The sequence below is a fragment of the Anas acuta genome, chromosome Z, assembly GCF_963932015.1.
Source record: "Anas acuta chromosome Z, bAnaAcu1.1, whole genome shotgun sequence".
Classification (NCBI taxonomy): Eukaryota; Metazoa; Chordata; class Aves; order Anseriformes; family Anatidae; genus Anas; species Anas acuta.
In genome coordinates this window covers 17,451,292-17,478,597 of record NC_089017.1, presented here as the reverse complement: position 1 = coordinate 17,478,597, position 27,306 = coordinate 17,451,292, and the positions used below count along the sequence as shown (strand labels likewise).

Sequence of the window (27,306 nt, the reverse complement as noted above, 5' to 3'; positions counted from 1 at the left end):
GGGAATAGTTTTAAACTAAAAGAGGGGAGATTTAGATTAGAGACTAGGAGGAAATTCTTCACTCAGAGAGTGGTGAGGCACTGGAAAAGGTTGCCCAGAGAGGTTGCAGGTGCCCTGTCCCTGGAGGTGTTCAAGGCTAGGTTAGATGAGGCTCTGAGCAACCTGATCTAGAGGGTGATGTCCCTGCTTATGGCAGGGGAGTTGGAACTGGGTGATCTTTCAGGTGCCTTCCAACCCAAGTTATTCTGCGATTCTATGATACAGCAGGAACAGATGTCTCCATAGCTTCTCTTGCCTCTTGCCCATGAAGATGGACAACAGGAAGAGTATTTTTTAGATAGGTAATGAAGAAGCCCACTTTTACACTGACATAAAGGTCAGCAAACTCTCTAAAAAGAGGTGTAAGTGGATCGCTGTGCAATTGTTCTTGAAATGGGAAAAGTTTGGTTTTAGCATTTTCCTCTTTTTCTGACAGAGATCTTACAGGATGAAAATCAAATCAAATTTTTTAAAAAATTAAAAAAATATTTTAAAGTCTTAATTTACAATGGTGTGACAACTAGTATCACACCTAGTTATGGATGAACAAACTCTATTCCTCTTGCAAACCTATTCCTGTTGCATTTCCCTAATCGAGTTTGTTACAGGATAATCCATGTTCTGAAAGGTACCCACACCTCACCAAACTGATGCGAGAAAGATGTTGCTAACACTAAGGGGCCAAACCAGTTGCCCAAACGTAAGTGTCTAGAGCCATTTGAGATGCTCTCAGGACCCTGAGGCACCTGTACAGATCTTGCAATTTATGATAACCTGTGAAGAACATGATGTCCTTCATGTAATAAGAAGATACCATGTGAACTCAAACGGGTTTATACACAGGTCTGAGCCAAGATGGACTGGATGCCATAGTGGAGTAGATAGATAAAATTCCTTCTAGCTAGTTGATTTAGCCACAGAAACAAAACTGCTCAGGCTTTGTTTTTACTTCAGGAACCGAGACGCGGTGCCACGAGGCGGCAGCGCCGCCCTGAGGCCCCGGCCCTCGCCTCAGCGCCACTTGGCGCCATTGGTGCCACCGGGCGGCGCCTCGCCCCCTGAGAGGACTGGGTCCGGCCGCCGCCTCTGGCAGCTCCCGGCTTCGCCATCGCCCCGCCGAGCACCGACACCGGGAGGGAAGGGAAGCTGTAAAGGATGGGCACAGACCGGGAAGGGACGCCCCGCGGAGGGGGAGCCCCGCCGCCACCGCCCCGCCCGCCCGCGCTTCCCGCCCCCTGTTCGCCCCCTCCCGGTGGGCGCGCTGAGGAGGGCGCAGCTCGTGGTGGAAGAGGCGGTTTCTGGAGAAGTCATTAATGAATTCTGTAGTCAGGATTCTGACTTCAGGATTTATTTGTTTAAATATTGAATAATTGATTAAAATAGCAATAAATTCTCCAGGATTTATTTATTTATTTATTTTCCCTCAAAAACTGTTGAGGAGGCAAAAAGTATTAAGAAGTGGCGTGGCAAACTTAAAATCAGATTTTGTGCTTGCAAGACTACACAGCAACATCAGGAATCTGTTACATCTGGTATCTAGCATTCTGTTCCCGAATGCACCATGCTCACAGTGGCATCACATGAACTTTAAGTTCGGTCAGTGTTCCTATATCACTGTTACTGTAGCATGTGAGTGCCTTTCAGCTCAGCTTTAACCACTGTCACTAGAAGCACTTGTTGATTCTTTTTGATTCTTCTTCTTTATTTCTTCTTTTATTTTTCCTCTGCCCCCCCCTCCCCCCCCCCCCCCATTATTCTTTCACCAGGAGCTACATCTTCTGTGAAGTAGTTCTGTGTTTTTTTTGCTCTCATATTGTACAATGCTCATAAAAGAAGGTCAAACGTGTTCGTTCTACATTGCAATAGAAGGGTTGTGATTTTTATTTTTAGATCTTCCATTTTGTGGTGAGAATTTGGGTTACAGTGTAACTGTCTGATCAAGAAAATTTGTTCTCTGACAAACATAAGCTGAACACTTATTTGAACACACCAATGTGAAAAGCAAACCTCTTAATTATTGTGTGACCTTTGATACTTCTGTCATTCCTTTATATTCACTCAGGAAAGATCATTAAATGCACAGAAGATAAAGACAGTATCTAGTACATCCAGTAGGAACCCTGCATATAAGAAAATCAAAATGTGATGGCCATGATGGTAATTAAAAACAGGTTAGGATGGAGTAGAATATCACCGTAAATAGGAGACATGATGAATTCCTATCTGAATGTTGGAATGAGGAATCATAGCATCCAGGACACTGATCTGAGAAATAAACATAACTGTTCAGTGATGTGCTGGATTGACATTTGGGGAGTGTAATACCTCATCTCAGAATCAGAGTTAAGATCAGAGGGAGTCTATACTGTCAAAGAAAAGCTAGAACTGAAAGTGATGGGCTTCCAGCTAGTACTTTTCTGAACATAGGATTATTTGAAGAGCATTGTTTATATATTTTTACTTATCAACTGTCTTTCTTCACCTGCAAAAAGCCCTCTACTTGCCTGGATTCTAAGCTATCTACAACTAGTAGATACCAGTATCCCATCATATAACATAAACTGAAATTCAGGTGTTATATCCTGATATCAAAATAACATATCTAAAAAATTAAATATATATATTTTTTCCTTCGGTTGCATAAGAATTACAAATATTGACAACTTGCTTTCAACACAAACAAACAAAGTAATTACACTGTAAATTAGTTCACTCATGCTCAATTTCTACTTGCTTTTCCTAATCAAAATCTTTTGATCTTTTGAAAAATATTTTTGTTATCTTGCTTCTGTACTTAGATAATTTGAGAGAGATGTGGGGTACACTTAGATTAACCTCTTTAATTTCAGGACTAGTTTTTGTCTTCTACAAGCTACAGAGCTGAAACTATGCTTCAGAATTACAGGGCTGCCTCTTATGAATGCTTTTTGAGAACTCCTTCAATAGTTGCAAGATGCTATCTATTGTGTAATTAGTAGTAGGAATTAATAATTTCAGAGAAACTGTATTTATTTTATTTTATTTTATTTTGTTTTGTTTTGTTTTGTTTTATTTTGTTTTGTTTTATTTATATTGTATTTTCAACTAGAAAAGAACTAAACGGTTACCCAAATTTCTTATACTTTTTTCTTGTAATGAGTTTATGATTGTCTGCAAAATACTCCAACTTTGAATAAGTAAGATCTCAACAGTACTGTCAGAAGACTCTTTATTTTGTTAACTTCCCTGTCTCTGAGTAATTACCAGTACACAGAAATCACATGAAAAAACAGTTGGTCGCTGTTAGATATCTCTGAGGTCGTCTTCAAAATATTTCTTTTTAAGTTGTAAAATTCAGTGTGCTCCTGGACTGTCTTTCATGACAAGGAGGGCTAATACTAGAGTCTTGCCTGGGACTTGACAAAGATCTAAGTCTGTTGCACTTTTATTCTGCCCCCCCCCCCCCCCCCTTTTTTTTTTTTTTTTAGCTCTGTATCTGTAGGAAAACACTTTACAGTAGCTTTGTTGTTGATTAAAATAACTTCATCAATCTTATCTAGGATATAGTTTATTAATGATCATACAAGTATGGCTGAGCTGAATACTAGTGAGAAAGAAAATCACATTCTGGCAGCTGCTTTGCAAACAGCATCTCATTTAGAAGTGGATAAGAGTCCCAAATCAGACCATAAGACATTTGCTCCATTCTCTCATGTCTAGACCAGACCCAAAAGAAAACGTAGTAGATCTTAGGCAAATTAAGTTGCCAAAGACCAAAGCTTTAATTTTGGAAATGATCACTGATCAAGCACCTGAGTTTGCTGTTTTAAATCACTGTGTTTGCATCTTATGTTCTGTTTCTGTCTGTGCCTGCCAGTGACAGGACTATGCAACTCAGTTCCTGTTTCATGCTGCCTTCAGGTGTTGAAGATCAGTGTATTTTATAGGGCACCCAACCACCAATTTATGATTCCAGATTCAACTTTGTTAGCCAAGGGTCTTGAGCTGGGAAGTGCTGTGATAAACTCATCTCTTCTTGTTTCTAGTCCCACAAAGACAGTCAGGTTAATTGCTTTCCTTATGGAAGCAAATGCAGATTTCTCTGACTCCTGAAAATGTTGCCATTTGTTCTTAGCTTTCCTGAAGGGTTCAACACAACATCTGCTGAGGTCAATGGTTTCTGTCCATTTTCTGCAACAGGAGTTTGAGTGGATGTACATAGAACTGTTCCCTGTCAGCTGCAGGGAATATATTAATATGGTTTTATTAACCATATTAAATCAGAATCAGTTGAAATCAGTTTGTGGATAGCAGTTTTCTATTGTTAGGAATTGGAGAATACTGATATTCTCTCAGCCATCTGAGTGAGTAACCCCAGGCTGTTAACAGAAGAATTGGGCCAGCATTCCCTAACTGCCTCTTCTCTTTTCCATTCCCCAGTCTGTACGAGGTATTCCCTACTCCTTGTATTCCAGGAGCCCACATATATGCACTTTTGTATTAGCAACCCATTTTTAAGGAATTACTGATAGCTTAATAGCTTAGAATCAATTCAGCGTTTTATAATGGACATTTGACACATTTGACAAGTTTGTGTAATGTTTTGAAGTCATCACATATTTTATGCATTAAATATGAATAATTCAGCAATGCTTCTGGAGCATAAGTCCCTCTTATGAATTATATGTAAATAGATATAGACTCAACAGCACATGCATTTATAAAATACTGACATAGAAGCTAGTATAGTTCTACTTTTGCAGTTACCTTACAGGTTGCATGAAAAATATGCTGTGTATATATTTTTTGGTCAATATTTGCAACATATTGCAAGTGCAGTGTCACCAGGCACTTCTAAATCACTGATGTATTTATCCCTTGCTGACTGCTCTTTATTTCTGACACAATGGGAAAGTAAAGGTATTCTTTAAAGTTTTATTATATTTATCTGGATATTGTCAAATCTCACAGCTTTCTCTCTCTTTCTCTCTCTCCACCCTACCCCCAACAACCCACTTCACCACTATATATTTGTTAAATTCAAAGCCTTGCTTCTTTTACATTTATGATGCTTGTTCATTCACATGTGAAAAGGCTAGTGCATGACTACAAGTTGAATTTTCCTTGACAGCATATTAACAGGTTAACCTCAGGGGATAAGTAAATATGATGTCAGTGCTCAAAAACAGTTTTGTTAAGCTTGTTGTTGTGCTCTCTAATGCTGTTCTGAGATATCTTTGTTTTCATTTATTTTACTGTATTCATTCCACTGACTTTCTGTCTTTATGTCTGCAGTCTCTAAATCTGCTTCAGATAAAATAAGTTTCAGGTTACATAATGAATATCTTTTGCAGCAGTCCTAGCCTTACTATAAGCAGTCTTTGTGAATTCTAGGATTCAAACTCTTGAATTTCCTTTAATTTATAGTTATATGCTTGTCTTATGGTGAAAAATAAGTGTCTTTGTATTGTGTCTCATCCCAAGTAAGCCCGTTGAGTGATAAAAGGTGATAAGACTTAGCTAGTCAAAGAAACAACATTTTACTGAAATCTTCAATATGTTTTTACTGTCTATTTCTATATGCCTGTATTTTGCTTTTGTTCTGAAGGCCTTAGGCTGTACATAGATAACTGAGTATTTAGACAGGCATTTTGTACAATATGAAATATCTGTGAAAAGAAGAAAGGTAATACAAATGATTGGTGGTTATAAAGGATTTGGTTTTGGTCTGAAAAGATGGAGCTTTTTGCACAAAGCCTTGACAAGAAAGATTTAGTGGGTGCAGGAATTATGCTTATTGTTTCTTACCATGCAGAAGAGTTGTGGTACCTTTTTTTCTTTTCAAATTTTATTGAAAGACAATCCTCTGTATTCCTGAAGAAGGCAATTTATCCTTTAGCACCTCTTCAGTTTGGATACTTGCTAGGCCTTGTATCATGCTTATCATCTATTAAAGAATAACTGGAAGACAATCCATTAGCTCCCAATCACCAATATTCTTTAGGCTTGGACGTGAAAGCATGTGCCCGTTAGGATCAATAAAGAATAACAGGGAATGAAGAGTAGCTGCAAAATTGATTAGAACTATGGAGAGGCTTCAAAATGAACAAAGGTTGAAATTTTAGTTGTCTTTAGTTCAGTCTTTAGTTCTTTGAAGAGGAACAAGTAAGGTTTACAGAATAACAAAAGGTACAAGAATGTGCATATTACTGTTCACTTCAAAACAGTGAGAACAGAAAAGACTTAGAACTGTTAAAGACAACGTACATAAATCTTCTTCCATCACAGGATGAGCTGAAGTTGTGCAACTAACTGTGATAAGATTGATGTCAAGAGTTTTGCATAATTAATTGACATGTATACATTTGTCTCATTAATACATATTCCATTGCAATAAATTCAATAAAGATACAGAGATATGAACTGTCATGTAACACAGCATGTTAAAATCCATGTGACAATAGCTGGGCAGGTATTGCACTAGACATGCCAACTGCTTAATCTGCCTTTATATGAAAGTAGTTATTAAAAAAATTCACCACACTGACCTGATAGTGCAATTTCTGTGTATGTACCAATATAACAAGATTTTAAAGAATTAACACTATATGCCTGTATTGTATAAAGGCCATCTGCTTTCTCTCTTTCTCTCTTGCTCCATACACAGTATTGTTGTCTTCATTTTTTTTTTTTTGGCATTAATGTTTACAGGATTAATTAAATAATGTCTGTCTGTTTCTTTAAGTTATGACGAATCAAAATTAATTGGTTAACTGTAGTTACAGATCATCACCCCAAATTGTATTTTTTAATAACCATGAAACATCAAAAGCGTTTTTTTTTTTTTTTTTCCAGTTCTCTTAGTTGTAAATCCTGTTCTTTCCCTGGGGATGGAGGTATAGAGCACATCTATCAGTTGGAAGGCTTTCAATGGAAACATGTCAGTGCTGCCATCTCTTGGACATTCTGTTACTTTTACAGAAATCTGGTGTCCAATTAATGAAGACATTGCTATGGGGAAATTGTCATAGATTTGTGGATTTTGACTCCATGCTTCTTTAATACATGCACATGCTGTATGTGCACTGTTTTGTGACCACATGGGGGTATTCTCATGTTAAATGTCGTATGCTATGAAGAATGCGATCTGCAATCATAAAACACATTGGAGTTACCTTTTCTGTACTATTTAAAGAATACAGTTGTGCTTGCAGCTATGTGTTCTTGAAGTATGTACTCACACATACTCACACATTCTTCAGATGGAATTCATTTTACTCATGGAAACACACAATTTCTATTTTTTTTTTTTTTTTTTTTTTAAACATGCATTTGTCCTCGTTGCATTTAAAAGATTTGTTTGGGGTGATTATTCAAAAATATTTTTTTTTCTGTCTGGAAGAGTGAAAGGTGAGCAGATGACTACAACCTGGAAAAAAAGCAACAACAAGAACGACCAAAAACTGTCTGCTGTGTCTGAATGAAAGGAAAAATAACCTCTCAGGGAAATGCTGGAAGCTCTGTTTCATGGCTTCCTGAAAGTGGAATGGTGTGCCTCTGATGGAATCACAGTTCAGAAATAAAAAAAAAATCCTGTCTTCCTCTCTTTGGATTAAATTAGATCTCAATTTTTTGGCCATGTAGTACATTAATGCTTCTGACAATATGCATGTTTTCTTACTTTTTCAGCAGAGAGCTGAAAATTTTTTCAGCATTTTCATGAGAAAAAAAATGGTAGAAAAATGAATCAGAGCAAATGTAATAGCTGCCAGATACAATTCAGTTAATAGCTTTCTGTAATAAACTGTTTTGAGGACTGTCTTGCCAAAAAACAACAACAAAAAAAAAACAAACAAAAAAAAACAAAACAAGCCAAAAAAAACAAAAACAAAAACCAAACCAAACCAAACCAATCAAACAAAAAAAACCCACAAAACCAACCAAACAAATAAACCACCAACCAACCAGCCTAAAACAAAACACATGGAGTATATAACTGTGTAGGTGTTTCCTGTGACAAGTAAACAATTCCTCCTTATCCATCACTAAACCGTTATACAGTAAGAAGCAATTTGGTTCCTGTTAATATGCTGGGTCATGATGGAGTGGAAGAAAGTCACCTTCATCATACATTACATGGGCAAGGTGGCCTGCTCTGTATGATAGTTCCATATTAGTGTGACTATCTATCACAGATTTATTTCTGGTATCTTGCCTACCATCCTGAAATATCAGTACAAGTCTGGTGTATTCTTATCTGTTACTGCTACTTCTTGTTATTTTAGCATCTATATATTCATTATAATATTTTGTTTGCTTGTAAACACACATCTTGAAATTAAAATAATTATCAAAGCTTTGTTGCTTTAAAGCATAGTTTTTTGACAATAAAATTAGCAAAAACATATTCTGGCAATATAACTAGACACAGGACAATTTAAATAAAAAACTTTATTAACAATGTAAAATGTTTAATATCTTACAGTCTGAGATAATTCTGGCATGCCCTATAAGAGTTTATACTTCGTGGTATGCAGACACCATGCTTTAAATTCTATTGGAAACAAAATGGGTTGCTGTTGTGTTTTACATTGTTTATTTTACTACATCTTCATTTAATAAGTTATTTATTTATTTATTTTCCCCAAAGCCTGTAGAGATACTATTGACTTAAAAGGAAATCTGTTACTTCTATGCATTGTACAGTATGTAGATACTATGATTCCTCTGTATTTACAAGTTCTAAATACTTTTATATATGCTTTGTGTATCATAAAGTAAGATATTTTTCTATGAAGCTTTTAAATTGAGATATAGTGGAAGACTAATTATGAATGAGAGCACAAAAAGCGACTGGAGATTTTGTGCAAATTCTGTTATAATATTGTTTAAATATTTTAGAAGTTTAATACTTTTGCTGTTAAATAGTTTTCTATGCTTAAAGACTGTTAGAATATGATCAAGTATTTCAATATGATACTAATAAGAATACTGTACTATGCACAAACTTTTTGCTGTAGTTCAAACAATAGAAAACTTAAAAATGACCTATTAACCATAATTCATGTTTTTTTTTCTCTTTTTTTTTTTTCTTTTTTCTCTCAGTGGTTGAAAGTAAGCATGCAAAACATACTTTAAAAATTTTTAAAAACATTCTTAATTATGCTAGATCTATTCCACAACTGATTCTTGACCACCATAACTTTAAACTATTAAAACCCTTATTTTGAAAAGGGGGATGGAACAACAGAGAAAAAGGAATAGGCCAGCATAGAAAATATATTTTATAATCAAGAGTAGTAATGTTCTTCTTTTCAGTGATGAAATGACAGTGGTTTAATAGAAGTTATGATTTTCTTCATGTTTCTGTATTTAATCTTCTAACTTGAGACAAGACAACACAGTCCAAAGAATCTTCGCTTCCGTCTTCTTACTAATGGGTAAGGAGTCAAGTTCAGGAGGCTGCTATCATCTGTGATGAAAAAAAAAACACAACACAATTTAATATATACATGCACACTCACAAAACAGGTTATACCTTTTATGTGTCTTAAGAGCACCTACAAGACCAAGGACTAGATCCTGTTGTTCTAGGCATAGAGAAAATAATATGCTGAACTTTTTACAGGAGTCTTAAAATGCTATCAGGATTTCCTTGATAATGCAACAGAAGTTTTGGCAAGATGAATACCAGTTCAATGACACAACCTTAAGGAAATGACGCCTCCTTTTAAATTAATTCCAGATGCTTATACTTACCTGAATGCATGCACTGTCAATCTTGAAAAACCTTTAGAACTTATTTTTAATTTCAATTGTCTTTATGCAGTGTTTCAGACCAAGAACTATGGCTAATAAGCATATTCTGCTCAGGAATGAATACAAGAATGTTCCTATTCTTACCACATGAGGGGCCTAGTTTTGGTTGTAGGCTCTAGACACCACTGTAAAACAAATGCTTAAGAATGTAAGTAAGACGTCATTTAATATTATGGCTCCTAAGTTTACAAATCACATCAACTTCTTAGCATAGTAACATCCCTGCTTTCACTTAAGATGATTCCATAAAAAAACAGGTCTGCAAGCAGTCATTAACATTATGTAAAGGTTTAATGGGCTTGCAACCTTAACCCTTCTGGCTGTTGTTGAAGTCAAAAGCAAAACATTCAATTAAATGAAAGCAAGATCAGGTCTTGTAAAGATCAACTCATTCAATAGCATTCAGTCATCTCATAAACCATGCTTGTGGTTTATGAGCAAAATTTTAAAAGCAAAAGTTACAGTACAGACCACATAAATTACCTATAGTGCTACTCATTTGCTATATTTACATATACCTTAATGTAATTTTATCAAAGGTCTTAGAATATTAAAAAAATAGGTTCTGTATTAATAATGAGTATAACTGGCCATTTCTGAGGCATAAGTTCTGAGGTCTTCAGTAAACTACAATAATATTTAGGCCGTGTGGGAGCAGAAAACAAAACAAAAAACAAAAAACAAAACAAAACAAAACAAAACAAAAAAAATATGATTACTGGATCAAGAGGCATGTCTCAGAACTTTCAAACGTGTTTCCCAGCCTGACACATATATGATCAGTGATTTTTGTGCCAGTGTTGAAGGCTAATATAGACACAAGACTGCAGAGAATTAAGTATACCTTTGTCTTTGTTCTGAATTCACGTTTCTATATGCTTTATACACCAAAATGTGTCTTTTCATTCTTTATTTCTACCATGCTTTCTTCTAGGCTAGGCACAGACTTTATGGCTATTTCCCAGTCTTTACAATAGCACATCAATATCATGCATTATAATCTTAGAATAACAGAATCACAGAATGGCTTAGGTAGGAAAGAACCTTAAAGATCATTCTGTTCCAATCCCCCTGCCATGGGCAGGGACACCTCACACTAGACCAGCCTGCTCAAAGCCCCATCCAACCTGGCCAAAAAAACTTTCATGGATGAGGCATCCACATCTTCCACAGCCTCACCATCCTCATAGCAAAGAATTTCTTCCTTATACCTAATCTAAACCTACACTCTTCTAGTTTAAAGCCCCTTGTCCTATCACTGCACTCCCTTTTACCTGCTCTAGGGAACCTGCTTTGTTGAGGGGTTGGACCCAATGATATCTTGAGGTCCCTTCCAACCCTTGCAGTATTGTGATTCTGAAAAAGAGTCCCCCCCCAGCTTTCCTGTAGGCCCCCTTTAGGTACTTGGAAGGATGCTGTAAGGTCTCCCTGGAGTCTTTTGTTCTCCAGTCTGAAAAACCCAAGCTTCACAGGAGATGTACTCCACCCCTCTGATCATCTTTGTAGCACTCCTCTGGACTTTCTAATGGGTCCATGTTGTTCTTGTGCTAAGCAATTCCCCTTCTCTTCCGAATAGTTTTCTATCAAGCTATCCCTGACATAAACTTGTACTTGTATGATGAAATCATCCATTCTACCTTTATCTTTTTACACATTATTATGAATGTTAGACTGCTTAGTTACTTGAGACAAGTTCTAGGACACCTTAGGTGTACTTCATCAGCTGCTAGACTACACAGCATTTAAGAAATACTCATTATCAAAAAGAAACAAAAAACAAACAAACAAACAAAAAAGGAAATCATTATCTTTTTATTGCTCTTCACATGAAGACAGTCCCTATAGGTACCAAATATTTGACTGTTATGCCACAAAATGGAGGCATGTTTGCTAAATACATGCAGAAGATGGAAATCCTCTTACTCCCAGTGTACTATAGGACGCCTCATACCTGACTACTGGGAAAAGCAAGCTATCAGCAGTCTCCAGGCAAGTATCCCTTCTGTATAGGGTCAGTGTCTTATCACTGAGTCATGATACAGAAGCTCCAGATCTTGCAGAGGTAAACCCTATCACTCAGCATGATCCCTATCATAGTCTGTGCAATTTATTCCTTCATTACATTTGAAAAAGAAAGCCTCCTGAGACAGGGAATCAGTTACCTCCATCTCACCAGGAAAAGTCTATTATTTTATCTACAGATAGCAGATACCTATAAACTTCCAGAATAATGTACTTTGAAGGGTTATGTTCTCAAGTAAAACTCAAGAGGACAAAGTTCACATATTAAATTCTGTCTCTACTGAATCAGTAGGGAAGGGATTACACCCAGATTTTTCTTTCTGTAACTTCTATTAAAAAAAAAAAAAAGAGCAAGAACAAAATAGATTTTTTTTTTCAGGTCTAATGGAAGGTAAAACCTTTAATTATTTTAATTTGCCTTACATGAAGAAAATGTTAAACCTACCTTGATTTTTCAGTGGTAAAGGCATAGTCTCCCTGAGTTTGCTTAAAAGATTTTTCATTTCTCTCATATCTCTGTAGAAACAAAAGTTGGAAGAGATACAATAGAACAGCAGTTGAAGACTTTAAATGGTGAATTGCTCACAGCATAGCTTTGTATGCTGAAATAATGAGGCAATAAGCTAAGCTAAGTAATACAGAAAGGTATTGGGCAAGCATATGGTTGAAATACATGTATCAGAAAGTGCATACCAAAATAAAAGGTAGTAGATTTAATATGGGTGCACTTCAAAGCCCGACTGATTTCAACTGGTAGCTTCCAGTCCAAATTTATGACCCATTTTGGCTCTCGAGTATTCAATATTAAATGAACTGGTGGGCACAATGTGATCCCATGTGGCAAAATGCACAATATGCCTTACAATTAGCACAAACACTAATATTAACTGTATCAGAATTTTATAGCTTGTGCCACGAATGTGTTTCATTGTTTAAAAGGCAATTATCATACATATAGGCAATCTGTGTTACTAAAACTCCCTGGCCATTAAATGAAAATTTTAGAAACAGGGTTGTTTCACTCCTCTTAGGAGGCCTTTGGTGTGACATTTGCAGTAGATGGAAAATATACTAACAAAATACCATCTCACAAAGCAAGTTACATAAAGATACATTTTGAGAGAGGCCAGACATTGTAAAAAGGTTCCTGTTTTACAGATAGATAGCAGACCAGCAATTTTGTGTGCAGGCTCAAAATCTCTTAAGGCTTTCAGGATTTAAAAGTAATGTGGTCTTGCCTCATTCATCTACATATAACATGGTTTTTAGAAATGAAGCAGCATTTCTTTCTTACTTCTGTCTTTCTCATTGCTCAGTTACATTTACAAATTTACTCAATAGAACAGATATTTTATACAAGTAAACAGGGTAACCATTACAATCCCAGCAGCTGCTTGTAATACAAAATCATCAAAAAGATATTTTTACAAAGAAATGTTGGTGATCAGGATTACTCCTTAATAAAGGGTCTCAGTTTTGTCTTCCAACTGCAGCTAAGAGGGTAACAGAAGTCCACTTGTGGATGGTTTCTCCTTCCCCTCCTAAGGCTTCCACATTCATAACTCTACGCAGAAGCAACTATGTGGACTACATGTACATTCTGTTCTTTTGATGAATAAAGAACTGCAGGCCAGCGGATTTTAGATACAAAATCTGAAGCCACTTAAGATGAGATGGAAGCTCTCCCTTTTAGAGATCCTGCTCCGTGAGCACCATAGTTTCCCACCCTTTCTTTTAGACAATTACCCTCTGTTAATTAGCCAAATTAAAAATGTCACTTCTGTCTGCCTTTCTTTTTGGATCTGCTCTCAGATATGTTACATATAACAAAAATATTAACAGCTATTTAATTTACTAACATCTTTTATGGTAGCAACAATGGCTGCCTAATTGGGAAAGACTAAATAAACCCTAGACAGAAATTAGTTTTACTTAAGAATAAAATGCTACACATACCTTTCAGTGTTTTCAATATCTGTGGAAACCTGCCATAAATGTTGAATATCTGTTGGTGATGATGATGTGTCTTCCAAGATAGGTACTTCAGAGCTCTCTTCCACTTTAGTATCCATGATCTTGGGTGGGGCACAAGGATCTTTTCCTTTAAAATATTAAAAAAAATATGTAATGTTTTTATTAATAAATTAAAATGTACACTCAGATTATGTCATTGATGTTTTGGTTTTGATCTTGCACAGCATAAATGAGAGAGATTTGTGAATCCAGATTCTGAGTAAGAAACACTCGGAGACAGAGCAGGCCACACCAATCTGTTAATCATGTTGCTGCTGTATTTTACTCCTGCTAAACTGCACAATAATAAATATTATGCTGGCATGTGTGGTGCTTCAAATTTTACTTAATAAGTATCGCAAAGATTTTAAGTTAAATTCCAGCAGCTGTAACATAAAATAAGGACCAGAGGACAAAACAGAACAAAATAAATAGAGAACTAGAGCATACATTTTAAAAGCAACTTCAAAAATTCTCACATTAAATAACACTGTAATCCATGTCTCTAGTATTACTGCAGTACTAAGGGAAAGCAAAAGACAAAAATGTGCAGTTTCATACTTGATGATGTTAATAACTATACATAGCTGCTGCTATTCACAGTCCAATATGCTGTATGTTCTGAATTTCCATGCTTATACTTGCCTAATTCATGCTTACTAAATGAAAATAAAATGTAGTTGGAACTGAGTGGGGGCTTCATGACAGATCTGCCAGGGCATTTGTCAGAGACAGAATGGAATATAGGATGTGGACTATGCAAGAGCATGCAAGAGAGTTAGGTATTGTGGGAATTTGTTGGTATTTTTGCAAACCTCACATGGACAGCCAGTTTGGTACCCACCCACTGTATCATCAAGCACAGACTTGTACAACTATACAACTATAAGATTGGACAAATTCTACTTGCAAGCATCATTTAAATAACAAATTTCAAATTGGAGTTCATTCCAAACACATTACTGAGAAACTAAAATTTTTTCCTCTCTTAGTTATCTCACAAAATGATGTAATCACTTTCAGAAAGAAACAAATGAAGTGTTCTTAAGCTAGAAAAAAAATAATCAGAGTTTAAAACAGTGGTACTGAGAAGTTGAATAGTAAATGTTTTTTCATCTAACAGTGTTTGCAACTTGGAAAATTTTCACATATGGACAAACCTGAATAACTGCTTTTAAGGTCTGACAAAGAACAGTAACAAGAATGAGAACATAGTAGTGGTTCTTAAGTATTTTTTTTTTTTTTTGGCCATTAGAGACTAAGATTATTATTATTACAGACCATTCCATATTAATTCTCCACATCACAAATAAGAATTCTTGTAAACCCTTTATAAAAAACCAGAAATTCATGGACCTTAAAAATCTCTCTTTGGGAAGGTTATCTAAATTGTATTCTGGTAAATTATTCCTTCATTGAAAAAAGAAATAATTCTCAGCTATTTGTCTGAATGGCAAAATAGATATTACTTATAACATGGAAAATATTTTGTTAATGTTTTCATTGTCCTTTAAAATCAGTAGGAAACACTTCTCCCTGCTTCTTCCTCTCACCCCCAAAAAAGTCATCTAACTGTGATTCCTAGAGATGACATAACTTATTTCTCATATATAAAAAAAAAATATGTCCTGTGTCCATCCCTTCTCTGCTGCTTTCTGTGGCATCCACTGCTAGCTAGCTTCCTCTGTTTCAGATCATCTGTGAGACACTTCAACCCATCAAATAGTAGAAGATTACCCCAACAAATGGAAAAATAAGCAATGAACAGTTTTCTGATGTTGTAGTGATTTAAATCAGGTCAGTAAAGAACCCAGCATGTTCCAGGCATGTGACAGAAGGAGGTTGATCATGTGGCTAGAAGCAGCAAAAGGCAGGAAGAAGTGAAGGCAAGGTAAGGGGGGAGATAGAAACCAAGGGATCAAAGCCTTTCTGGTGGCAACAAACTGACTCAACTACTTGTGGAACAGCAGCCTAAATCTACTTGTCAGATTATACATTTTACTGTGCATCTCTTTGTAGATGTATGTCCTGGTTTCAGCTGAGATAATTTTCTTCGTGGCAGATGGTATGGTGCCATGTTTTGAATTTTTGATGAAAACAGTGTTGATAACACTCCGATGTTTTAGCTGTTGTAGAGCTGTGCTTGCACAGAGCCCAGGACATTTCAGCTCCTCGTGCTGCCCTTTGACTGAGGAGGGTGGGGGTGCACCAGGAGTTGGGAGGGGACACAGCCAGGACAGCTGGCACAGGATGGCCGGAGGGATATCCCATACCACCACATAGTGTCATGCTGAACAATCCCTATTACAGGATATATATATATTTTTTATATGAGAAATAGGGTGTTGATGGGGGCAATGCTCAGGGACTGGCTGGGCATTAGTCAGCATGTGGTGAGCAATTGCATTGTGCATCGTATTTTGTATGTACGTATGTATGCATTATTACTATTATTGTCATCATCATCATCATCTCATCATCCCTTCCTTTTCTGTCTTATTAAACTGCTTTCATCTCAGCTCATGAATTCTACCTTTGATCTGTTCTCTCCTCTATCACACTGTAGGGGAGTGAGCGAACGGCTGTGTAGTGGCTAGTTGCCCTCTGGGTTAAACCACAACAATGTAACTTTCAGATTATTTTTAGTTGTTAACTGCAGATTATGCTGTTAGGGTACATATTGTGCAATCTGAATTGTTCATTTGTGTAAGCTCCACTATTCATTACTTTTCTCAATACAAGGAGCCTGAAACACAAAATACTCTTACAAATAATTCACCACTTCTCTGTAAAAGGGGGTTACTCCACAGAAACTATCTAATTTATCACAAGGTGTTATTACTGCAACTGATATTAGTTCATTCTGCTATTATTTTGAAGTGTTGTGTTGGAACTCTGACCCAAACTTCAGTGACATGCTGTCAAGAACAACCCTGTCTAAAGATGCATTGATCAGGGACTTTAAAGGTGTTTTAATCGAAACAATACTGCCCCCAGATGAAGAAATGGTAAAGATTCTTTTTTTCCTAACTCAAGAACAGACTTACTGAGACTAATGTTCTTTTTGTTAGCATAAAGGAAGGCTCTTGCAGATTTAGCAGAATGAATGGCACAGATTTCCTTTCAATTGAAAAGAGCTCTTTACCAGTAATTCCGTTGTATTGTGAGCAATTCATGAAGCTTTCCTTGAATTTCAGAGCATCTGCTCAATCACTTGAAAACAGTTAAAGAGTCAGCTAATAATAAAGGCTTTGCCTGAATAATGTATATGACTCAAGCTTAACATTCATACTACATGGTACACACTGTAGGGAAATAAAAGCTCTTTAATCTTCTCACCCTTCTACTGTGGGTAAAGATGTCCTTTGTATTACATTATATTACCAATTCTTAAAAATAGATATGAAACCTAAATTTTACTTTCTATTTACTCAGTGGAAAGACTTTAATTAACTTCAGTGGGAGTTTGATCATGCATACAGTGTTTTCAGAGGTGTCGACACACAGTAGCTGTTTGTGCCAGTTGACTAGACAGAGGCTCTTTTTACTGTCGGTGATATTTTAATACAAAACTCAATGTATTCTTTGTCTCCTAGCCTCTAATTCAGCATATCTTTTTATTTAAGAAGAGGAGATTCACCTTTGGCACGAAATTAAATTAAATGAATTGAATAATGCTGAAGCTCCAACTTGAATGAGGAGTAATAAGATAGAAAATGATCCTTCCAGTAAGGATACATGCGCCACCTGTGATCACTGTGCTTTATGTCCCTCACCTGTTGTGCTCCTTACCACTTCCATGGTGACCTCTGTATTTGATTCTGTCATGCTACCCTATGTGCCTTCCACTTATTACCACCTGTGTCCCAGAGAAACTTGCATAATGCATACTTATATATATATGATAGGTCCCTCAAAGCTAGTTAGATTTCACTGTAGATGAATCAGAAAGATCTTTGAAAGAAATCAAAGAGAACACATCTGAAAAAGAAGGCAGCATTTGTATCAGACTTCTTATTTGGCAATAAAGAATAAAAGCACTATATCACTCATAAAATAAATGAAAAAGAGAACATAAAATGGTGAATAGGAAAGACTCACATAGAAAGTAAAAAGGAAATGTGTTGCTGCAAATACAGCTATGAGCTTGATGTATTTCAATCTTAACCTACGCTTGGAACTGCGGAACTCAAGAGATTGGCTCATTGTAAATATTAATATCAAGAATAGAAAGTCTGTGGAGGAAAATATGTTTTGTTCCTCCTTCCACGTCTGTTATTTATTTATTTATTTATTTATTTATTTATTTTTCTGTTCATTTTGGCCTCTTCACAGTGTCCACATGGGAACAGGTGATTCTCTGGGCTCTAAGTGCTTGTTTGTCCACACTTGTACTTCTCTTTTCTCACATCTGATCCCTAAGTCTGACCTATCTGTCAGTCTTCAAACAGAATGCTGAGATTGTTGGGCAATCCTTTGTTTTTCTAAATGGCATGTAATTTAAACAAAGCCAAATAAAACAAAAATCCTTTCACTAAACTGAGGGTTTCTTTTTGTAATCTGGAACATAATCTATCACATACTTTTAGATGTTATTTTAAAGAAACGTATGTTTCTATTACAAAATGCATGCTGGAAAGACACCAGTTATCCTATGAATTTCTGGTATGGTACGTAATACATGGTTATGTGTGATTTATTATCATTCTGATGTACCAACAGTGGAAGAAATAAAGAGTCCAAATTTACATCACAAAAGTGTAGTATATTCTGTCCATAGCATGTAACCATAATTTTCCCATTGTGTTCAATTCCTCCCTGTCTTATCTAAATATTTATAGAATTTCTTCAGGTAGCTACCACTCAGGCATCCTAGTGTTGATATCCTTCTGCCCTCAGTTGCCCTTGATTATACCACTCAGTTGCAGCAATAGGACTGTTTCTTTTTCTTAAGGGCTTCCAAAAAGACTTGTGGTAAGAATGAATAATATGTAAGTTACAAGCACTAACGTATTTTGAGAAATACATGATTCTGAGAAATCATTCATGTATAAACATCTTTGGAAAAAGACAAGATATGACGTTGAGACCATGGCATACAAGGGTGTATCCTATCTGACAGCAGGAATTATCTCTCCATGGTTGTACATTAGTGTTTCAACAAGCTACAAATGCTATACTAGGTTCACTTGATTCTGAACCATAAGAATAAAATATTTGTACAACCAGATTATATCATGGTTGCAGCTAGGACAGAGTTAATTTTCTTTGTAGAGGTTCACACCATGCTGTGTTTGGGATTTTTGATGAATTCAATGGTGATAACACACCAATGTTTTATTTTTTGCAGAGCACTGCTTACACAAAGTCCAGGACGTTTCAATACCTTGTGCTGCCCTGCCAGCGAGGGGGCTAGGGGTGCACCAGGAGCTGGGAGGGGACACAGCTAGGACAGCTGGCCCAGGGTGGCCAAAGGGATGTCCCATACAATGTGGTGTCATTCTCAGTAGTAACAGCCAGGGTAAAGAAAGAGAAAGGGGGACACATTTGGAGGGATGGTGTTTGTCTTCCCAAGAAACTGTTACCCTGAGCTTTGTTTTCCTGGGAGTGTCTGAACACCTGCAGGCCCATGGGAAGTAATGAAGGAATTTGTTGTTTTGTTTTGCTTGTGCACACGGTTTTTGCTTTACTTAGTAAGACGTCTCTGTGTCAATCCATGAATTCTTGTACTTTCACCTTTCTGATTCTGTCCTTCATCCCACCTGGTAAGAGTGAGAGATTGGCTGTGTGGCACTTAGCTGCCTGCTAGGGCTAAACTACAACACATGAGCAGTGAATTATTTAGTAAATATAAATGGCTACCATTTTCAAACATCATGCTTCTTCGACATGGTACCTTTAATTATTTTATAGCATATTTTGAACTCTGGAAAACACCCTAAGTTCATTTTAACCTTCAAAATTTTTGTCCCATCATGCCTTTAATTTGTTGTATAAGCTTAGTCCCATAACCAGAAAAATTAGGACCCTGATCCAATACTGCATAACTAGGTAGCAGCACGCTTGCAATCTGCAGTTTTTAATTTCTTAGAACATTTTCTAATATATGTAATTACATACCCAAACAAGCCAATTATATTTGTAAATGATCCTAAGAAGTTAATGGTTTCTAGGTAAACATGTACTGGCATTAAGCTTTAGTAACATATACTTCTACAGTGACATACTCTAATGATTCAGTGATTATAGTAATATTTTACAGTTCCTTACAATGAAAGGAATGTATTATTATTGTGTATATCTATGAATAAGCAAAGATCTTTTATCTGTTATTTTTACACAGTCAAATGCAATGAATTCCTTTATGAGGTATCAATGCAAACCGTTAAGCCTGAAATATTTGTGACTAAATACACCAACACACTTAAAACTGTGAGGTAATTCTGGGTTTTCTTAGTGTAGGATCTTGAGAATCTCACTATTAGTTGAGAAAAAGGATCATCATATCCAGCAGCCTCCATACACAGAAAATATGTCAACTATTTCCTCTGATATCCAAGAACTAAGACAGGTTTTGTTTGAAAAACCAATAAAGTAGTCAATGTTGGCAACATGCAATGTCAACAAAAGAGACATGCAGCACGTAAAGAAATTGGAGCCAAATTTTGTAAACATTTCAGAAAGGTATTGAAACTAACTTAGAATATCTTGCTTTCCATGAAACTATAATTCATGATTTTAAAAGTATTACCAGGTTTAAGACCTGTGTTTGAGCCTTCCTAAGGCTCAAAGCTATACAATTCAGAAGGTATAGTTGGACAAATTAAAGCAAAACCAGGGCTGGAATAGAAGCTCCAGGCCCCAGGTAAGAGAACTCATCTTTTGCTTGACAAAGTCTGAAAAAGATGATTTTATCCAGAGAAGTCCTGCCAGAGTGTGATAATAATGCAGAAGAAAATCAGAAGAAAATTTGTTTACCCAAGCATATTTGCTTGGGTAATATGCTTGGGTAAACAAATACAGTGAGAAGTTTCAGATTTCCTTGAAGAGATGGAACACGAGCTGTCATCTGCCATTTTTGTCATCATCACCAGTAAATGTTTGCCATAGTCATCCTGTTCTGACAAAAAAGGACAGCAAGATCCTTAAAGCCATGGTGTTAGGGACTGCAGGAAGACACAATGCTGCACTGAAAACTGAACTTATATACCTTCCTCTGAACCAGAGTTTTCATGAGTTGCTATCTGAGTTGCTTAAGCCCAGGTCCTCAAAATAGTTATTGACAAAATACTTTTAAGCACCTGCTTGCTGAAGCCAAAGACTCCTTTCTTGCAGCTGCAACTGAAGCTACTCAGAAATTACTCTAAACATATACACAACATCACAAAAAGTATGCTGCAATCTCAAATTCTAAATTGGCACCCTTCAGTTTAAACTCTCTTTGTTCCTAAGTTACAATGGGGAAAATTGCTACTACCTCACTATTCAAGGTACTGAAGACACTCACATCAGGGTATAAGTTACCAAGAAAGGTCGGAAGAACAGAATGCCTTTAGAACAGAATTATGTGCAATAAATATAATATATGACACTGAACAATTAGGATGCAAGACGGATGAATGCCCACATAAATATTGGCATAATATTAACAGGTGTATTAGTTAGCTAGGACCTCTAGGATTGTGAAAAGTGGGAATAATAAAGTGCATGAACAGATAAACAAAGACATAATACATACACATAATACATACAAAAAGATTGAATTAAGGGTACTAGTGCACATTTCATTTTGCCATTTGCAAACCTGAATATTGAACTCTGCAATCAAAATGTATTTTCAACACTGCACTTTTATGGTGTATGTATCTTAGAACCAAATTTATCAGAGACCACTTACCTCAGTTTACTTACTGCATAACACAGCTGGAAATATTTATGGCTTTTGGCCCCACTGTGACTCTTACATCTCAAAAAAAAAAAATAATTACAGACTGTCTGACTTTTCTAGCAGAGGTTGTATGACAATAGTAAGTTAATCTGAAGTACTGTAAATATGCAAGAAATTTCTGTACAGGAGGCTTGATATATAATATGCAGTACATGTAGGAATGCTTGTTCAGTAGAACAGAAAGATAAGGGGAGATGAGAAGATCAGTGCTGAGACAGAGAATGAAAATACCCAGAGCTCAGCCCTTTGAACTGCAGCTTGGTGTTTCATAAAAGAGCATCTGTTTCCCAGTAGGGATCATTGGCTGTGTTCCTCTTGGGAAAAGAGCATCAGCTTACTGCTTTAGCTTTATCTGTTCTATAGTTTATTTGATAATGTCTGCTCAAGATACCAGGTCAGGATACCGGTTCCCATATTATTATTTATTAACTGCAGGTTGGTGAGAACAGTCTGTATGTTATTCTTCTTTAATCTTTGGTGGCTCCAAAATAAGAATATAAACTGGTGAAAGCTTATAGGAGATTTAAAAACCTGTACTGTGTTTGGCTGGGATGGAGTTAACTTTCCCTGCATCAGCCCATACAGTGGTGTGCTCTATACTTGTAGCTAAAACAGCCTTGGTATCACACCAATGTTTTGTCTACTGCTGAGCAGTGCTGGCACAGCACCATGGCTCCCTCCAAACCCCTCAGAGCCAGCAGACCAGGAGTGGGCAAGAGGTGAGGAGGAGACACAGCCAGAGCAGCTGATGTAAATCAGCCAATGGGATATTCCATACCATGTGGTGTCACACTCAGCACTAAAAGGTGGGGAAGGGGAAGGAGATGGGTGGCTCTTGTTATGAAGATCTCTGTCCACCTAAACAGCTGCTACTCATATTGAGGCCCTGCTTCTCAGGGTGTGGCTGAGTGTTGATCATTGATGGGATGTAGAGATTTTTTTTCTCCTCTCTTTGTGCCTCTGCATAGCCTGTGCTTGTTTTTTCCCTCTTTTCTTTTCCTTTACTTAAAGTATCCTTATCTCAACCTGTTGTTTTTTTTTTTTTTTTTTTTTTTCCAAGCATACTTTCCTCTTCTTCTGAGGAAGGGGAGTGAGGGAGCAATTGTGGTGGAGTTTAGCTGCTGAACAAACCACTTATCCAACAGTTAAGAGGACTAAAAAACAGAAAAAAATACAGACAAATGGAAAAAAATTACCTTCAAAAATAAGCTTCAAGATATGGCAAGAAATCAGATGCAGACATGAATTTATCAAAGTTAACATATTTCGGAAATATTCAGTGTCTAAGGGTAGTCTTCTTCATGGGCAAGAGAAACAATTTATTTTGTTTAGCATCATTTGTCAGATGGTGAAAAACTGGTGAAAAACTGAACAGACAAAAACGTAAAAGCTATATACTAGCAATATGACAATATATTTTACAGTGGTGAAATTATTGTCTCTTTAATTTCTAGAGATAAATTTACGCACATTGCCTACACTGCAGTACCATTCTCCAGAAGTGAAGAAATTAAAGAAATGGTTTATTCTGTTCTCTGGGAAATAATATGTTTTGGTACATGTAGAATCACAGAACAAAATTGTCTGCAAGGCTATCTGGCCTTACTCTCTGCTGAAACCAGGGCCAACTTCTGTCACGTTGCAAGGCCTCAAACGGGTCTTGTCCCTCTGAGTTATGAGTATCTCCAAGAACAGAGATTTCACATCCTCTTTGGGAGCTTGTTTCAATGTTTGACCACCACCGCAGTGCAAAAGTAATCAACATGTAACGGGAATTTCCTTTGTTGCATGATGCCTTTGCAAGACTTATAGGCATTGTAAATATCCAGGTATTTCGTATATTAAAGCAGCATTATATTAGCTATGTTCCACAATTCAATGTATTAAAATCCTTGTAATAATACAATTTTGGCCTATTCACATTTTTCTCTATGAATGTCACAGAAATTTTGAGCTAAGTTACTGTTGTTATCTCTGCGTTGATGCAAGATAAAAATAATTTTCTTTAGCAATGGCAGAATAGCTACCATGACTTTCTGTATGGTGAGATGAGGAACCGATGCGTATTGCATATAGCAAAAGTACTGACAGATAGGAAATGAGTTGGCTCATACTGTGATAATGTAATTCATCTTATCCAACTTCAGAAATGTAATATAAGTTTAGTTTAGGTTAATCATGTAGATACCATCCAGATATAAAGGGGACACAGACTCATCTGGGTTACTGGGGTCACTCCAGGCTACATAATTTCTGTAGGTACATGAAGTACTTTGACAACTGTAACCAATGCTAGGAAATATTATAGTACATTCTGTCTTAAAAAAAAAAAAAAAAAAAAAAGATTCATTTTAGCAGCTGGTAGATGATAGCTCTGTTAATTCTGCCACTTTAAATTTTATAAATCTCTTTTTGACTTGAGAAAATCACTAAGAAGTTCTATTCTGCAGTTATAAACCTCTAATTCTTATTTTCATAATAAAAAGTACCAGTGGCATTAGCTGTACCCTACAGCTAGATATAGAAAAAGCATTACAGATTTTTTTCAGCATGACAGGAATGCATAAGGTTTACTACAAAACAAGAACTTTGTCTGAGATATTACCAGGGAAAAAAGTAGTTACTGTTGTCACAGATATAGTTCCAATCAATGTATCCCATCAGCAAATAAAGAGGTTACTGTGTAACCTTTTCAGCAAGTTACCTGCATTTCTACATTTCAGCCAACAGATGGCTAATGAAACATGAAATTACTAGAGAGGCACGTTTTCACTTAATGAAGGATATCTCCTTTGTGTACAAACATACCCCGCTGGGCAGGTTCCAGTTCTAAATCTGGTATCTATTTTTATAAAGGTGGACAGCTTTTTAATTATAAAATGCTCTTAATATTTATCCATGTTTTTCTATCAGATAGCATTGCTGGATATAGTAATGGATCGGTTTAGTGCTATCACCGTCATACTGCTCAACCAAACACTTGCCGTTAAATATTTTACCCAAGAAATACCTCAACAAGGTAATTATGCAGTAATCAGCTTCTGTTGATTTAGCTGTTTCTTTACTAGACTTTTTTTTTTTTTTTTTTTTTTTTTTTTTTTTTTTTTCATACCAATACAGTTATCAGTGTGATCAGAATTGTTCTGCTTATTTTAGGGAGTTCTTCAAGTTATACTATTTATTCCTTTAGTTCATCAGCAGCTTCTTACAGGTCGGCTAACCATTAGAAAAGGCAAAACATACACCACTGAGAATCAGGATTTCTTTGACAGAATTGTGGCAGGTTCAGTCCAAAAGGACAGTGTGGCTAAAGTAGCTGACACACTGACATAACGTTGCTGGAAACACAGCACCAGAATCAGCTCTGTCAGATATCACCTTACACAATTCCTAGGAAGCCCACGTGGGAGATGACATTTTAGTCATCCAAAACACTTGAGAGACTTACTCGTTAGTATGAAATGTGGGGTGAACTTCTTTTCCACTGTAGCCCTCAGGGTACTCTCACGCTTTCTTTATCTGAGTAGGATCGGTGAATGCTCTGAAACCTCTGAGACTTTGGAGCACTTGAGTTCATGTAAAGTAAATGGCAAGCACAGTGGCTTGATTAGACAAGCTCAAAAATGGTTCATTCAGGATACACAAGAATTTTGGAGATGTATAACTTGCTTCCTTCTGTCAAGATATTTCTGGACAAACTTCGTTTTGTCTAGTTCAATTGATGAGCCTTAACTCTGTACAGTCTTTGACCAGTCAAGCCTTAACAGTACACACAAGGCACAGAGACACCACTGCTCTCAAAGGGCTGTTTAAAATGTATTTTACTTAGGGACACATTAGTAGTTTTCTCAAAGTTAACTCTTGGGAACAAAACTCCTTCTATGGTAAAAAAAAAAGCACAAAAGAATATAACAAACTTATGTTGTGAAGGAAACACTAAAAAGAGCTTTAGTTTGAGTAGTAGTTATTTTGAATTGTTAGGCAGCATGTGTTACAGGTCAAGGTCCTTGTCATCTTCTATTTTAGTTAAGGTCCTGCAGGTGTCCTCTAAGTACTGAGCATGACCGGAGTTATGGTCTGGCTAGAAAAATTCTTCTATGAATTAAAACACGTACTTAGGGTATCCTGGCTATAACTCTGACAAAGATCATAAGAAAGTAAACACATATAAATGTTGAAACCTGACCTGAAACAAAATTTCATGATATGCATAAACTAAATTTTTTCAAAATATTTAATTCTGCTGTTGTTATTTTAATGACTAACGTAGTTTTGCTCCACCAATTTATTGGCAGTAATATTTTCGTTGTGTTTTTTTTTTTTTTTTTTTTTTTTTTTTTTTTTTTTTGGGACCAGTCTTACAAAAAAACAAAATCAGACTTCAAAACTACAGACATTAGTGACATATGCCTGACATAACACACGCCTGACACGACACGCTTCTGTAAGAATTATGATAATGAAATGGAAATACAGCTTTCTTCAGTAACTAAAAAGACTCAGTGCTATAGTTCCTTTTACCCTTTGGTACTTTGTCTTTCATGAACACCCAAGCATTCCCCCAAAGACTGTTCTTTTGTTTAAATCAACATCTGTATATTTGTGCAATTCAATACCTTTCCGATGAAACTGCAGTGATCCTAACAGACATATGGACTTAAGCATTTCTGTTGTGTACATTTCTAAGCAACACTGCAACTGGATGTATAGTCTACAGATTTCAGGATGAATTTCACCATCTTCCGGGCTGCAACAAAAAAGAAGAAAAGTAGTTAGGAGTGGGACTGGAAGGACCTGACAGTCATCAAATCTGTTTCCTACTGTTGCAAGCAACTGCATAATAATCTACTTCATAAACTACTAAATATATTATAGAAAAGCTGTTTTTACTAAACTGTATTTAAAAATGATTTTTGAGCAACCTGATCTACTGGAAGGCATCCCTGTGAATGGGAGGTGAATTGAAACTAGAGGATCTTAAAGATCCCTTTCCAAATCAAGTCATTCTGTGATTTTGTGAATTCTTTAGCTCGATAAAGCTCTGGGCTTAAAACAGCTGAACTTGGCTTGTCTTTGCTAAGATTCCATGGTCCTTTTATTCCCCTGTGTAAAGGCATAAATAAGTGACTGAGCTCTCTTCATCTCTTTAGAAGCTTTAAAGAAACATTTTCTGGTAGATTGAAGGATTCATTTGCCATTCTGTTTCAGCTACCTTTGGTCCTGATGCAGCTGTATAAGGAGATTGCAGGGCCACTTTCACAGTCACAGTTCAGGTTACAAATGCTGGATGAGGCATAATTCACCCTTCTTTGGAAACACTCTAATTGGAAACTAATCAGTTGTAGTCTTTAGGTTCTATATCTTCTGCCTGAATTTCCTTTTTTCCCCAGTGTTTAAAATATTAATCATGTGATACAACTCTGAGGCTAATGGAAGCTTAGAGATCTTTTTCAAAAAAACTATCTTTGCAGCGTGTCTCAGTAATA

The 27,306-nt window shown here is 36.3% G+C and overlaps 1 protein-coding gene across 2 annotated transcripts in view; it reads right to left on the bottom strand.

Annotated features, from left to right (window-relative positions):
* Positions 1–8,452: 8,452 nt before the first annotated feature.
* Positions 8,453–27,306, bottom strand: part of RGS7BP (regulator of G protein signaling 7 binding protein) — a 46,405-nt gene continuing 27,551 nt past the window's right edge. Inside the window, exons 3-6 of one of the 2 annotated variants that reach the window (XM_068667970.1) lie at positions 26,437–26,567; positions 13,816–13,960; positions 12,305–12,375; positions 8,453–9,490 (exon numbers count right to left, since the gene is read on the bottom strand). In XM_068667970.1, coding sequence (XP_068524071.1) covers positions 9,399–9,490; positions 12,305–12,375; positions 13,816–13,960; positions 26,437–26,567 — 439 coding nt within the window. In that variant the 3' untranslated portion in view covers positions 8,453–9,398. Of the gene's footprint in view, positions 9,491–12,300; positions 12,376–13,815; positions 13,961–26,436; positions 26,568–27,306 lie in introns of those variants that run through there. The other variant, XM_068667971.1, reaches the window with a different exon arrangement.